Here is a 16,657-nt window from a genome sequence, read left to right on the forward strand (position 1 = left end):
AGAAAGGGGGGGGGGGAGAGAGAGAGAGAGAGAGAGAGAGAGAGAGACAGATTTCCCAGACATCTCCTTTCCATGATTGAACCCTATTCACTCTCCCATAACTTCCTGATGTTAGTACGCCTACATCTGAAATTCTCATTTTTCCCGTCTCCCCTGACATTATGCAGAAAATGTTAAGTGAATCTCCCAGAACACTTGTTTCAGCAAAGATGTGAATCAGACCTTTGAGATAGATTCTCTAAAATGAAAAGAATTGTGAGTGTCTTGTATTAGCATCAGAGCTTTGTAGAATAAGTTTGTGAAAGTACCTTAATCTGTGATTGAGATTGTTGAATGCCCATCAGAGTGCTTCCTTCCATTATCAGCCTTTCATTATAACTGAAAAGGTTTCCTTCTTTGAATAGTCATTTTTGTATTTTAGGCAACCTGTCTTTTTATGGAGGGCAGAGAATTCATTACATACAATTACAAAGCCAAAAAAAAAAGTTTCACAAGAGTGAAACTCCTGGTCTAACAATGTCATGGTAGATAACTGGATCATGAGGCCATAGTCAACATCTCTGTTTGAATTTGAATCATTCTCATTGTTTCCCCCTAGTTTGTCAACACCTTCCCTTATCCCCAAAGTTATTTTGTATACCTCACATTAATGAATTGTTCTTGGGAAGAGGAATGATTTCATTCACTCTCTCTCCATGGGGGGCCTTAGGGCTAGAATGAGGTACATACAAGTTCAATTCTGGGAGAGCCTCACTTCTCTAATGGTTAGGTTTGGTTGGAATCCCTGTTCTTACACTTTTTAGATTACTACTCTGACTGTGGCTCCACATTATTTGAATAACTCCTTTCTGGCGGCTTGCAATGTTTTCCCCTTGACTGGGGAGCTCTGGAATTTGACTTTAATATTCCTGGGATTTCTTTCAAGAGGTTATTGGTGAATTCTTCCAATTTCTAATTTGCCCTCTGGTTCTATGGTAACTGGGCAATTTTCCTTTATAATTTCTTAAAATATGATGTTAGATTATTTTTTTGATCATGATTTTCAGGGAGTATAATAATTCTTAAATTACTTCTCCTTGATCTGTCTTCCAAATCAGTTGTTTTTCTGAAGAGATATTTCATATTTCTATTTTTTTCAGTCTTTTGACTTGGTTTAATTGTTTCCGAGTATCCCATGGAGTTAGTAACCTCTACTTAACCCATTCTAATTCTTATGGAGTTTTTTTCTTCAGCGAACATTTGTATCTCTTTTACCAAACTGTTAATACTTTTTGTAATTTCTTGCATTGTTCTCATCCCCCCATTTTTCCTCTACATCTCTTCTTTGATTATTAAAATGGGGTTGTTTTAAAAAACAAACAAACATATCTTTCTTTAGTTATTCTAGGAATTCTTGTATGGGTTTGTGTCCCATCTGCATTTTTCTTTGAGGCATTGCTTGTAAACATTTTCAACTATTATCTTCTAAGTTTGTGTCTTGAGCTTCCCTGTCTCCCTAGAAGCTTTTTGTCATCAGATTGGGGGTACGGTGTGTGAGAGGATTGTTTGCTCATTTTTCCAGCTCATTTCTTGACTTTGGATTCTGTTAGAGTTGCGTTCTGCTCACCTCTTTGAAGGGATAAGAAGAAGCCTGAGCTTCGATGGCTCTTGTGGCCTGTGGGTTTTCGGTGCTTCCAGAAGGCGGCATGATCCAGGGAGAGTTCTGGTCACCGTCCTCCTGGGCTGCTCTGATCCTCACGCAGGTGAGGCCTCTGCTCCCTCATGATCACAGATGGCAAAAACTGGTCCTCTCAGCCCTGGAACTACCAGTACTGGTAATGGGCTTCCAAATGGCACCCCACTCTGCACACAGCGCTAGCACCAGATACCTCTGTAAAATTTTTCTGACCCTGCAGGAGCTTAGTCCCCTTAACTGCCCTTTAATCTCATGACAATTTTCATCATTTTTTTGCTTTCTCTATTTCTATTATAATTGTATCACTTTATTTCTCATAGTGTATACAAATTTTAAAGCTTCCTTTTCTTCTCTCCAGTTGCCTGCACTTTAAAAAAAAAATTTCCTCCAAACCCTCAATGACACTTATTGAATCTGGGATTACTCTCTTCTATATAGTACAGATTTTCCATTTCTTTTTCAGTTTTTTCTTTACCTAGGAAGTTTGCAGCTTAAATTTCCCTCTTACCCTAAAAGTTTTTATTATGTATTTCCTCAAGTATATCTTCCCCCAAAATGAAAGTGAAGTTTTATATTTGCCTTTAAAATAATTCCCCAGATGAGTACCTTTTGTATTTGTAGTTTCTAGAAACCGTTCAAAATCATAAGATTCTTTTAAATGACTAATTACCAAAAATCAGATGACGATGAAATGCTCTCCAGCTCACAGCTGTTTGCGTGTGAAGAGAGGCTAAGAGCTCTTTTTTGTCTTTTTCATTTTAAATCATTTGCTTCTTATTTAATATCTGCAAAGAAAGCAGTCACAGTGTAGCAGAATTTGCTGTTGTAAGTTTTGGATTGTTTCCATGTGTTCCGCCTTGCATCTGCTGGGTGTTTAAAGCCAACGTTTCCTTTCTTTCTGTAGGCATTCAGGGCCATTTGCCTCATAATCCAATGTCATGCTGAATGATGGGAAATTAAAGTTGAATTTGTTTAGCATTGGAGAAGGACACCCTAGAACAATACACTTGCTTAAGGATTCCTAACAGCAAAACTGAAGGAGCAGCCTTGTGCAGGTGGTTTCATCTGCTATGCACAGCCTGCCCACATGCCTTTATGTATTAAGAGAAAGGACTGAACCAGGGGAGCTCACTGCTTTATTGTAAGAACACACAATAACTGCTAATATGTACCTGTTTGCAAGAGGCAATACCGCATGATTTTATAACTGTAATACTATCACCCTGATGGGAAAATAGAACCAAAGAATGTAACACCGTGAAAGAATCGGGCCGTCTCTCCACCAAGCACATTTTCCCATTAGGATTTGTCTATGGCAAATATTCCTAAGTCCTTGTGTCAACTCTTCTGTTACTTACATTGACTCCTTTGTTAACATTATTGTAATTTGCATGTACTCTTGCCCCAGATTCCATCTTTTCAGGATCCCTTCCTTCTTTTTAAACTAAAATCCTTAATGCCCTCTGCCCCCTCATCATCTCTCCCTCCCCATCCAGGCATAGACTAGGGGTAGCCCCAAGCTCGTGTTCTTCAGTGATGGGAATCAATCACCTGTTGTGATTTAGAGAGTAGAGAGGAGCTGAGCAGGATGAAGCTTCAGGATAGGGTCATTTCATTATTTTGTTTGAAATAATATTAATTCCGAGATCATCAAATGCTATAGCCATTAAAAAACATCAATTGCCGTGGCCTGAATTTCCAGGCAGACCACAAGCTGGCTTCATGGTGTTTAGAGCTGGAAAAGACCCTAGGGCTTATCTCAGACAAAGCTAGCCATGACTTTTAAATGATCAAATCTGATGAGCTTTTCTCAAACTTCTTCCTTGGTGATCTTTCTGTTGTATTTGACACGGTTGTCTCCTCTATTGTGGTCTCTTTCTTCTCTCTGCTGTGTAATAAAGTGGCTCTTCCTTTTCTTCCTCTGTCTCTGATTCCTCCTTCTTGGATCTCCTTCATCAGTGATGTCACAGCTCCTAACTGTGGGGACTCTATCCTAGGCATCCTTCTTTTCTCTCCCTATACCTTTCGTTTAGTTGTCTTATTCGCTCCTAGATATGAATTATCATCTATCTGTAGAAGACTATCAGATGTTTCTATCTCATACCTGTCTCTCACTTGAGCTGTGGTTGCACATGTACAACTTCCTATGGGATATCACCTGGACATCCCTCTGACATCTCAAACTGGACATGTCCAAAGCAGCATTTACTATTTTCCATCCCCCCTCCAAACTTCTTTATTTCAGCTGAAGGTATCACCAGCCTTCCAGTTACCCAGGTTCACAAATCTTATGTCATCTTCAGTTCACCATTTTCCCTCACCCCATGCACCAGTCAGGTGCTGATCTTTTTCTTTCTACTTCCTCAGCATGTCTCCTACCTTCTCCTTCTGTCTCCTGACACAGTCGCCCATCTCTCTAACCCATCCATATCTTTGGTGCACAACTTCCAAAGTGATTTTCATAAATCACAGATTATGCCATTTCACCCCACCTCCTCCACTCAGTGTCCCCTTGCACCCCATAGGACCAAACAGCAACTCCCTTTTGGGGCACTTCAAGCCCTGTGGAGACATCCCCCCTTTGCCACATTTGATGCTTCAGACAAACTGGCCTGATCACTGTCCCATATGCACAGTTCTCCATGCTGTGGACATGTTCCCCCATGCCTAGTGTTCACTCTTTCTCTGCTTTGCTTCCTAGAATCCCTTCTTTCCTGTAAGGCTTGGCTCAAGCACTAACTACATTCTGCAGGAAACCTTTCCTGATGCCTCCTTCTTCCCAGAGCACCTTGGCTCTCTTGTGTGTGATGCTCATACATCTGTGTATGCACAGGAGAGCCCCTGACAGGATGTAAGCTTCCTGTGGGGAGGGAAGTTTTGTTTTTGTCCTTTTTCCTCCATGCCTTACATGGTGTCTGATTCATAGTAGGTTTTACCTCTCGTTGACTTTGGCCTTCATTTTTCCATGTTGTTCAGTCATTTCAGGCGTGTCTGACTCTCCACGACCCCATCTGGCATCTTTCTGGCATTTTACTGGAGTGGTTTGCCATTTCCTTTTCCAGCTCATTATAGAGATGATGAAACTGAGGCAAGCAGGGTGAAGTGACTTGCCCAGGGTCACACAGCTAGTAAGTGTATGAGGCTGGATTTGACCTGGGGGGATGAGTCTCCCTGACTCCATGCAGCACTCTGTACACTGTGGCGCCCCCTAGCTGCCCATGCTATTGTTAGTAAGCATTCAAAATCATTCAGAAACATTTTTGCTGCAACACTTCTTCCTGGGGCAACTAGGTGGCACAGTGAATAGAGCACCGGCCCTGGAGTCAGGAGGACCTGAGTTCAATTCCTGCCTCAAACACTTAACACTTACTAGCTGTGTGACCCTGGGCAAGTCACTTAACCCCAATTGCCCTTATTTTCCTCCTCCAGAAATGCAAAAAAAAAACCCCACCAAAAAGCCACTTCCAGGTATTTTTGTGTGGACAATACTGGTGTCGACTCTACTAATTAGCATTTGTTGACATGTTGCTTTTGTGCTCTGCTTCATGTGAGTGTGTGTGGCTGCCCATTTCTTTCTTAATCAGTTTTTGTATCTTGCAGGTATTCTGTATATAGGAAACATTCTGAATGATTGGTAATTTATATATCATTAATGAGCCTGAAAAAAATCTCAAACTGGGAGGCTGCTTTGAATATTTATTGTTATTAATCCAGTGAATACTTACTGGGTTCCTATGGTATTCAAGACTGGGTAGCAAGCATTGTGAGGGATCTCAGAAGGAATAAGGTGAAATCACTAAGTCACAAGGGCCGCAACCTTTCATGTTATATAAAGAGCATGTGATCTCTGCACACACAGGGTCTCTTGGGACAAGAACCATGCCCCAATATTGTCTGTATAGTCCCCTTAGAACCTTGTCTTTTGGTGAAAATTTGAAGGTAAGGAAATTATTGCTTAACAGTAGCGATTTTTGGTGGGAAGAGAGGGTGCCTCTCTTGAGGAAGGAGCTCATGAAACATTTGTTAAATGAATGTCTTGAATATCTGTCACTGCCAGGATGCCCAAGTCAGATTGCTGGGGTGCCCAATAACATTGGTGCCTGACGTGGGGCCTGGGGATGGAGGACAGAAGTGGACTAATAACTGTGTGCCCTCGTTAATCCAAAAAGGATGTGTCTATGAGACATCTCCTCTATGCCAGGCACCGTTCTGGACAGTCCTTGCCCTCTGCAAGGCTGGGGTGGCCGATACACATAAAGACGAAGTGCTGGGAGGCATCTGGGAGGGTTCAGTGGATGGAGCACTGGATATGGAGTCAGGATGACCTCAGCTCACACGGGACGTCAGGTGCTCCCTAGCTGTGTCACCTGGGCATTTCTTTAGCTGTCAAATGGAGGAATGACAGTATTGCTCTCCCAGGGTTTCCTTGAGAATCAAACTAATAATATCCGTAGCACAGTGTATGGCACATAGAAGGGTTATTCCCTTCCTTCCCCCTAATTTCTGGGGGTGGGAGAGAGTGCCAGCGACAGAGGAGAGCCCAGTAGACCTCACATGGGGACGAACTTGAGATAAACCTTGAATAAATGAAGCTAGAGATTCGGAGAGGAGCTGGGGCTTCATGCCCTCGGGGCTCGGGGACGGCCTCAGAAAAGGCAATCCGGCAGACAGGGCAGACAGAAGGTACTACGTGAGAAAGAGCAAGTCGGCCAGTCTGGCTGGAATGTGGGGGGAGGGAGGCCTCTTGAGTTTATCTCAGAAGTACTAGGGAGCCCCTGCAGGAAGGCCATAACTTTGCCTTAGGAGCATCGGCTTGACAGCTGTTCAGAGGATGGGGAGTGGCAGGGGGGCAGCAGGGAGACCAAAGCCATCATCCAGGCCAGAAGCAATGAAGGCCTGGAAAAAAAAGATCCTTTAACTAGGACCTGATTGATCTGCGTGCATTGTAAGGTGGCTACAATTGTCTTGATTGGGACAGGTAGGTGGTTCAGTGAATATAGAGCACCAGCCCTAGAGTCAGGAGGACCTGAGTTCAAATTTGACCTTGACTCTTAATACTCGCCGTGTGATCTTGGGCAAGTCACGTAACCCCAATTGCCCTGCCCTCCCCCCTCCAAAAAGCAAAAAACAAAACCAAAACCTTACAGTTCTCTTGATGCAAATGGAAAACTCTGGACAGCAATATGAAAATCCAAGTGCCCTGGATCTATTTTGTCATTTCAGATTTACAAAGTCAAATAGAGGCCCTGGGATTGAAGTTTCAAAAAGCAAGAGATGAAGCTGACCAGTACAGAGAAATGCTCATGCAAGTACTTTCCCATTTTAAAAGTGACCCGGTTACCCAGCGCCCTGGGTAAAAGAATGTGCCACCACAGGATGGCTGGCCAGACCATGTGTGCTCCCAGGCAGGGCATGCGGCCGCCTTGGGAAGGACTCCAGATGCAAGGGAGGCAGGGCAATTTTTCCCATCCAAATGAGAGATCACAGGACCTCTTGTAAACATGTGAAATGAACTTTCCACATTTGGGGGAGACCAGTCCTATCATTTTCATTGCTGCTAGGAATCTCATGGTGAAGAAAGCTCCTCTGCCTCTGCAGGTCCCCAAACAGCTCCACGCTCAGCTCAGAGACAAGCCAGGGGCCCTGGAACCCGGGAAGTGACTTGTCTAGGGTTACACAGCCAGAACATATCAGAGTTGGGGCTTGAACTTCCCTTCCTGGGGCAGAATTTTTTTTCCTCCCCACTTACATATTGAACCAATTGCTCGAAGACAGTTCCTTAATGAAATAGTCTGTGTCACGTGATGCCTATCCTATGCTATCTCTGGTCTGTCCTTAAAGAACTGGTCACATGGTTAAATTATTTCCTAAAATTGCTTCCAAATGCAAAGGGTCTTCATAATAATAATAGTAATAATAGCAGCTAGCATTTACATAGCACTTCAAAGTTAGCAAAATGCTTTACATGTTATTTCATTTGTTCCTCACAGTGGCCCTGGGAGGTAGGTGCAAATATTATCCCCATTTTACAGATGAGGAAATTGAGGCACAGAGAGGTTAAGGACTTGTCCAGGGTCACACAGCTGGGGAATATCTGAGCTCAGCTCTTCCTGACCCCGAGTCTTGTGCTCTAACCTGGAAGGTTTGCTTCTCTGTTTTGGTAAGAAACGTACAAATCTTCTGAAACCCAATAATATGGGGGAAGAAGAGCCCTGCCCCACCACATAACCCTCCCACAACTCCTACGAACACTGGGTTTATTTTGGCAGCCTTCACTAGTTTTCAAGATGCCTTCAGCACATTCATAATTTCCTGCTACTGGACAAGGATTTCTATAGAGTCTTTGACAAGAAACAAGATTTATTTTATGGTATATTTGGTAGCTGTAATTTTCAGTTCCTGTATTCAGAGAGAAGGATCACAACAAATTACAAATATTTGGAATGCTTAGCAACAAAACATTTGTTTTGGTGAGGAACATAAGATTGTTACCTAAAAGAAGACTACATCTAATAAATTAATAATTCAAGGCATATTACAGAAATATATAAGTAGATCTAGATTATTTTTAGCAGAATAGTTTCTCTTAAAATGCATAGACGTATGAACTGAATTGATATGGAGTGGGTCCTATAGTAATGAGACACCAGTGAGCTGTGGAAGCCAAGCTGATCTAGTCCAGAGGTGCCTTGGCTGGTCATCCAGGCTGCCTGGGCCCTCAGGTGCCACAGGGACCCAGTTGCTCAGAAGTGAAGGGTTCTGTGTGTGTGCCTCTGACCGGGCTGAGTGATGCCCTTCCCTCCTGGGCCAGTTCTTTTGGATGGCCTGGTTGTCTCCTAAAGCTCTCCTGTGGCAAACAGTGGCTTGTTGCATGTGCTGACTACATGCCCAATTTCTCTGACCTTCCACAGTCAACAATACGACAATGATTTAAGATGTTGGTTTCTTTACTCATTTTCCTTGACTACTTTGGAGAAATCCAAATTTTTCTCTGGACTTTCAGAAGCCGAAAGATAGAGGGCAGCAGGGCCCTCACATTTTTGGGCTTGGCCTTTTTTCTCATTCTTCCCTTTTGGGTGGTAATGGTGGAGGTAGCTCTGTTTGGCTCTCCTACTTGGTAGTGGAAAGAAGAGATCTGGCTCTTGTACCCATCCTGCCTCAGTTGGAAGATCTGGCTCTTGTACCCATCCTGCCTCTTATACTTACTGGCTGTGTAATGTGGGCCAGGTAATTTAACCTCTCATTGCCCTATATAATTCTCTGAGATTGCCTGTTATAGAAAAGATTTTGCCCTTCATTCCTAGATGGAGTTTCCTCACCTGGGAATCTCCTGTGCCAATGAAATAACAAATTCAGTCCTTTTCCCCTCCTCCATGTGACGAACCAAACATGAAAGCACAGGGATCTTGAGCAAGAAAAGCAAGGGGAGCTGGTAGCACTAAAGCGTTAGGAAGCTGTGTGGTACAGTGGTCAGGACGCTGGTCGTGGGGTCCACGAGACCTGGAATCAAATCCTGCCTCGGATACTTGCAAGGTCCTTAGGCCTGGGAAGGTCACTTACCCTTCTCTGTGGCTCAGTTTCCTCATTTGTAAAAAGAGGGGGTGGGACATGATGGCCTCTAATGACCTTTCTGTTGATCCATGATGCCGCTAAGCATCGCACTGCTGGTGGGCCCTGGTGCTCCTGCATTACTTTTCTGTGTCAAAGTGATAGATTTCAAGGTTGTCACGGTTTCAAAGCGGGTCAAAAGAAATTGTCACCTGCATACCTACTGATTTTGTGTTTTTACAAAGGTTTCCAGGAAAATCATTTAAAAAGAGATTCCACTGCACTCTCCACCACCATATTCTTCTCTTAAGAACTCTCGCCATACTACTCAGCTGCTGGATATGATTATGTGATATTCCATTGCCTGCTCTGAAGAGTTTACCCTAAAATCCTGGGATTAACTGGGTAGTCAGCCAAGACTGATTCCATGGAAGTCAAATTGGAAAAGATCAAGAAAATGTAGTTTTTTGTTCTTTTCAATGAATATGCTAACTTAGCAAAGCTTCAAATGTTGGCCAGGGCAGCTCCTAAAGAGTAGAAGGCTAATGATTTGTAATGAGCTTGTCAATTGTTTACAAATGAGCATGATCACAGACAATTTATTCTCTTAGCTGATTAACTTATTTATTTGCACAGCCAAACCTTTTTTCCTAGTTAGAGCAAAGGTAAATTTCAGTGCCCAGTCCAAATCATCACAAATTATTAATGAATAATAAGATTTCACTGTTTTCCTGTGGTTGCCCGGATTATTTCTGAAAGGTTAGCATCCATAATTTTCAGAAAATGTAATCAAAAAGTGAAGTTGGGGATTTAGTCATTTAAATTTATCCAAATGGTGATTTAGGAACATCAAGCTTGAATGAATGAATGAATGAATGGATGGATGAATGAGAGAGAGAGAGAGAGAGAGAGAGAGAGAAAGCATTATGAAGTGTTTTCTATGTGTCAGGCATTGTGCCAAATGCTAGGAATGCAAGTGCCAAAGTGAAGCCTTTTGCTTATATTCTTTAAGGTAAAACCATGCATTTAGGGGAGGTTTGATCTGGAGAGTTATAGCAATTGTGAGTTGGTGCATAGGGTAGCCGAGTGACACACTCTTCCAGAAGCAATTATAATATTGATTTGATTACTGTGATGAGGAGGAAGAGGTGAGGAGTGTAATAGAAATATTAAATATGGTCCTGTTTCACAGGTGTAATTATGCCGACCTCTTCAATCTGGGTGTTCTCCAAGCCATCTTGCTGATCTGCCTGGTCTTCCTTGGTGATTTCAGGAACCCACTTGACTTCAGTTATGTCTTGTGTGGGGAGGGAACCCCTTAACCTATGTCAACACCTCTATTCCACCTTCTTCTCCAAGCCCTTTCTTGTTTACTGTGTGTTTGATCTGGATGGCCCACCACCACCTCAGCCCGAACAAGTATCAAAATGATCTTGTCACCCTCCCATCAGTCTGGCTGTCCCCATGATTGCTCCATCCACACCCACCAAGGTCATAGTTGTGAATAACCTTGCAGTCACCTTTGACTCCTTTTTCCCACACATCCAACCAGACCTATTGATTCTTCCTTTGAACTATCTCTTGCATCCAGTCTATGAAGCTGCCTAGTGCAAGCCCCCTTCTTGGCTCACATAGACTGTTCTAAGAGTCTCATGACTGAGCTTCTTGCTTCTGGACTTGTCCTTCCCTGAGTCACTGACCATACTGCACTTACACTCTTTTACTCCTTTTCTCCACATTAGTTAGCAAATTACATGTTAATTACTGATCTTGGCATTCAAGGCTCCCTACAGTATTGCTTCAACCTACATATAAAAAACTGTCTCCTGCTGCTCCCTTTTGTATAGTGTTCCATTCATGTTCTGAGCCAAATGGACCCACCCTGTTTCCTGCTCTCCCCTGTCCCATTCCTATGCCTTCATTCTTCACCCCATTCTTAAGTCTTGAAATAACTTGTCTTACCTCATCCTCTTTTGTTTAAGACCCAAATCGCATGTCACCTGTCTCATGAGACCTTCCTGACCCTTCTAGGTAAAACAAATCTCTTTCTTCTCAAATTTCAAACTGAACAAAAGAACTGTGAAATTTTTGGATTGGAATAAACCATGGTTTACAGCACGGGGACTGGCAGAGTCTCCTTTGCCCCCATCACATTCAATCATGTGTCCTGTCATACTTAGTGGTAAACAGGTTTATCAGCATTATGCCCTTAGGCCAGAGCCTTGTTCAGGGCAGGCAGGCACTTCGTGAATGATCCTTGGGTTGAACTGATTGAGAAATTATCTAAATAAAATTGACATTGGAAAAGTCCAACTCATGCTTTATAAAGGAGCCTGACTCTGCATGACGTCCCTGACAAGAAGTCAGCCAATTTCTGCCTGCAGAGCCCCAGTCAAGGATTTTACATTTAATCCCAAAGATAATCACCTGAACTTTGGGCCTGCTGCATCACCTGGCCGCTCAGACCAAGAGAACCTCACCGTGCCTCTCCTCGCGTGGGTATGTCCCAGGGACTCTTTGAACCCAAGCGGACAACCACACTGATCTCCATTAACTTTGATTTCAGTAGATTTGGGCCAGTGGTCTAGCTGGTCGCGGTCTTTAAAATATTTTTATTTATTCTGATGTTAACAAACACTGGAATGAATATGCAGTAGGAGAGAAGCAACATGATTACACGTGAAATTACAAATCTCTTATATGCACCTTTTCTTTTAAAGTATATGGTAACTTAACATTTAATTTTAAAATAGGTTCACTTGTCTGACCTTCTTTCTGTTCTTTGTTGCATTAAAAAGCCTTAATGATCTTCTTTTCTTTCTTTTCTCTCTCTCTTTTTTTTTGTTTTTTGGAGGGGGGGAAGGGCAGTTGGGGTTAAGTGACTTGCCCAAGGTCACACAGCTAGTGTGTCAAGTGTCTGAGGCAGGATTTGAACTCAGGTCCCCCTGACTCCAGGGCCAGTGCTCTATTCACTGCACCACCTAGCCGCCCTTCTTTTCTCTATCTTAACTCCTCCCTTCCTTCCTTCCTTACCTCCCTTCTTTAGCAACCTCTTTGACTCCACCCCACCCCTCCAACTGAGAGCAAAGGAAAACAAAATCCTTGTGACAAATATGTATCATCAGGCAAAAAGAATGCCTACATTGGCTGTGTCCAGGAAACGTCGATCTCTCTCAGCACCTTGTAACCAGCACCTCTGTCTGGCTCCACCACAAGTCCTCCGAAATCATGGCTGATCACTGCATTTGTCAAAATGCATACGTCTTCACAAAGTTGTTATTGTATAAATTATTTTCTGGGTCCTGTTCTCTTCACTGCCAGTCACAATCCCTTCTCTTACCATCCAGTGTTTGCCTGCTCTCCCAGCTTTGTCTCACTTGCAAATCCAATCAGCAACTAGGCCTTTTATCATCCAAGGCATTGATAAAAATGGTTTACAGCACAGGGACCAGCAGAGTCCCCTTTGCCCCCATTACATTCAATAATGTGTTGTGTCATGCTTACTGGTAAACAGGCATATCAGCATTATGCCCTTAGCCCAGAGCCTTGCCCAGGGTAGGCAGGCACTTAGTGAATGATCCTTGGGTTGAACTGCTTGAGAAATTATCTAAATAAAATTAATATTTCCTTTTTATAATCATAGGTCTACTTCACCTAAAATGAAAGTCTTTGCTTTTGAACACTTAAAAACACCTTGGAAAACATGCCATGAGCATATTTCACAAAATTTTATAGACAACAAGTTCCTGGGAGGTCATCAGGCCTATCTTCATTCTAGGAAAGAGAATAACAATGAACCAGTATCTGTAACCTGGATTCCCAGCTTAACAAAAGCACCAGGGAGCACAATGCTGGCCCAGAAACTCCTCCTGGGAGCTCAGCTCAGCTGGCCCTAGGCAGAAGCAGTGAAGGCCAGACTGAGACTTCTGAGCTCCTCAGGCTTGAGGCACAGCCATGCCTCACTGCCTCAATTCCAAACAGTAGGTTTAGTTACCCCTTTTTATAAATGGGACAAATGCCTCATCATTGACTTTTAGACTTTATTTGGCTGCTTATTGGATGTTGGAATTTTCAAAAGCCAGAGTAGCAGCAGGCAACATGGCAGGAGCTATTCCTCAGCTCCAAAGCTCTTACCTGCTGTATTATCTAGCAAGAGCTAGGGGGCCATCCTGAGCTGCCCCCTGCGCCCCCACCTCACTGTGCCCTCTGTCTCCATAAGTTTCTGGACATGTCAAGGAGGCTTTAGGCTAGGGTGACTAGTGATGGGCAGCACCTTTTCCAGCTGCATTTCCTCCCAAATATTTTTATTTTATCCTCAAAATATCTTCCAACTCTTCTGTTTACCCCTTCTCTCTTACATGCCTATTTCTGTTCACTCTTGAATTTTCAGAAGGAATTATTCCATGTCTTCCCTCCACATTGCTTCCCTTTCTAAGAGCAGCAGGAACTATTCTGATGGCTTGGTCAGAGCAATTGAAGATACATGAATGATAAAAGAAAAATATTCAAAGAGATCAGCTGCAGCTAGGATTAATCTATCCATGTAACCAGTAAAATACCAGCTTAAAAAGTGGGGAATTATGAGACTAACCAGGACATAGCTGCTACTTCCTGTCACTTCCCCCAGTTCTTGACATTTCTGTATTCTGTGTGTCTGTCTCTGGGTTTGATTTGTTGAATAATCTAGCGCGTGCCCACCATGGTCATAGTTGTGAATAACCTTGCAGTTAAAGAGAGCACAGGCAGCTATTTGCAGTTTATTTTTTTTTTCCTGATTTCAAACAAAAATTGTTAGTTGTGTGATATCCACAAAATTAGGTTTTTTGGCCTAAATCTTTGTTTTCTTAAAGAGATGACTGCATTGCAAACACCCAAGTTTCAGAAGATCCTCTGAGTCCTTGTTGTGGGGACTCCCTGTGTATACGCAGGTCTCAGTCAGTCTCTCTGGGGCTTAGCAGATCGTCCTCATGAGTTACCATCCCCTTACAACCCACCTGCTGACGAAAGGTTCTAAGCTAATCCAGGTTAAACCTTCCACAATTTGTTACTGTGTTTTCTAGCTTTCGAGGGCATCCCACAATGGGGGCCCTGCTGTCTCCCACTCTGATGCTACAGTGAGATATCCAAATGGGCTTTTATGGAGGAAGGGCAGCAAAAATGCCAGGAATTCTCTTTCCTATAGCGTGGCACTCAGCACACAGGGCTCAGCCAAGACATCCATTTACTCACTCAAGCGACGATCTTCAAGGCCCTCATCAGTGCTCGCTGATGGCCCGTGGGAATGTGATTTGTACACCTGCTAGCTCCTTCTCCTCACACATGAACAATTCATTCTGGTGACGAGAATCGCACCCAGGGAGCAAAAGGATGAATGCCTAGTCTGACACCAGTGTTCAAGAGTGAGTTTACTGGGCTGCCTGCTCCATCGGGGCAGGGCCTTTTGTTGGTGCTGGTGCTGATGGTTTCATGAATAAGCAGTTCATGTAGATGGCCTACACCTGACGCTATTGTTTGTCTCCTTTTTAATATGAATGACACAGCTGTGTGGGCATACCAAACAGAGAAAAACCTACATGAGAAAGTTCACCGCAGCCCCATGAAATAGTCTTTTGTGCCTGTGATCTGAATGAAAGACCTCACTAGAGTTCCCAGGGGCCAAGTGGTTTCTAAGAGCACTAAGTATATTTTTAAGAAAGGAAAAAAAATGGGAGGGAAGGAAAGAGGTCTGAACTGTTTGTGTTTTAGATTCCTTGAAATGAAGGTGATCCTTGTAGGTTATCAGTTATTTAATAATTATGAAGATGTTTCTGAACTAAATTACTGCCACAGAATTTATTGATTGATTTCCCTAACTAAAACAATTATAATCCCTTTGTAGGCTCACTTTTGGCATGATTACAAAACCTTAATTACGTTTTAAGATAGTGGGAAATGTCTGTCTGTAAACAATCACACTAAGAAAAAAGGCTTGTTTTTCATGACTACATCAAATAGTGAGATGTAAACAAATGTGGAGCTTTTGATTTCTTGGATAAAATGTATTTTAATGGACTTTTTATCTTTGTTGTTGTTTTGCTTAGGGTTAAATCAGATGAAGCTGATGAGTATCAGAGAAAATTTAGAAAACTGAAGTTTGAAAGCAAAATTTCTGAAACACGGTACACATCCTGACACTTTTTTGACTTAGGGCGTTGTGATAAGTGCATTTGGCAATGGGGGTTCCACTCTGTCTGGTTTGGCTGTGGCACTGTGTGTATGTTCCATGGGATGGGAGTACCCAGCGTCCCTGGCACTTGTGTGTGACTGTCCCCCACTACGTGCCCGCCTCCTTGTTACCGAGGAACTTTAGCGGAAGCAGAGAGCGGCAGCCTGGGCATGTTGGTGGCTATATTTCTATTCTTTTTTAGACATGCTAGAGAGCTAAAAGAGAAGGAAGACTCTTTGCTGGCTTGTCAACAAATGTGCAAACATTTACAGGAAGAAGTGGCTGCAAAAGAAAGGCTGGAAGAGAACCTGAAGAGAAGAATCAGCCTCTCAGAGAATGAATTGGAAATGACAAAAATCCTTCTGAATCAGGCAAAGGAAGAGGTTGTGACGCTGAAAAATGAAAGGTAAAGTAAGCGAACAGGGCTATTCATATCGAGCTTTCATGATGGTGTTTCTTCTAAGGTGGCACATCAGGGTGAGTAAACCTGAGTGAGGCCCAGAGAGGATAAGTGACTGGCCCACAGTCACTTGATTAGTGAGCAGGAGAGCAGGGATTGCATTAATTAAACGCCTACTATATGCCAGGCATTGTGCAAAGCTTTAGACAGACAAAAAGAGGCAAAAAAAAACAAGGCCTGCCCACAAGGAGCTAACGGTTTAACAGAACAGACAACATGCAAAGAATGCTGTGCACAGGATAAATCCCTTATCTCTCCCACATCCTGGGGTGAGGGATGCAGCCCTGTGACCTGGGACATCCATTTCAGACATGGCACTCCCTCCTACCACAGAAGAAGCCTGAGTTATCATGGCATTAAAAGATAAGACGTGTTGATATGATATAATGCTAACCATCTATTTAATGCATTTATGAGTTTCTAAACTGTTTTGTGCTGTCTGCTGGCCTTTGTGTGTTTTCTGTGGCTTCCACGAAACTCCCCCCAAATTGCCATCTAATTTCTTATGCCAACCCCCAGTATATCAGAACCATGATGGGGAGAGTCTTGATGTGGAAGGGATAAGTGTATGAAATAACAAAACAGAAGGCACTGGAATTAAGGGATATTTCAGCTGTCTAAGTGTGAGGTGATAAGGGACAGTATCAGAGGAGAGAAGGAGGCTTATTGGAGAGATGCCTCAAAGGCAAAATCCAGAAGATGGTGAAATTAAGGAGAAATGTTACAGAGGTGAAATCAACAAGAGATGCTGGGGGCGGGGCCGGTGTGT

The 16,657-nt window shown here is 43.1% G+C and overlaps 1 protein-coding gene across 1 annotated transcript in view; it reads left to right on the forward strand.

Moving 5' to 3' along the window:
* LEKR1 (leucine, glutamate and lysine rich 1) overlaps positions 1–16,657 on the forward strand; it is a 175,483-nt gene that overhangs the window by 129,032 nt on the left and 29,794 nt on the right. The window contains exons 8-10 of the mRNA XM_069083451.1: positions 6,899–6,980; positions 15,304–15,381; positions 15,631–15,834. Coding sequence (XP_068939552.1) covers positions 6,899–6,980; positions 15,304–15,381; positions 15,631–15,834 — 364 coding nt within the window. The remainder of the gene's footprint in view (positions 1–6,898; positions 6,981–15,303; positions 15,382–15,630; positions 15,835–16,657) is intronic.

The sequence above is a fragment of the Petaurus breviceps genome, unplaced genomic scaffold (genome assembly GCF_028583685.1).
Source record: "Petaurus breviceps papuanus isolate PSGF00001 unplaced genomic scaffold, PetGlider_PUasm1.0 173, whole genome shotgun sequence".
Classification (NCBI taxonomy): domain Eukaryota; kingdom Metazoa; phylum Chordata; class Mammalia; order Diprotodontia; family Petauridae; genus Petaurus; species Petaurus breviceps.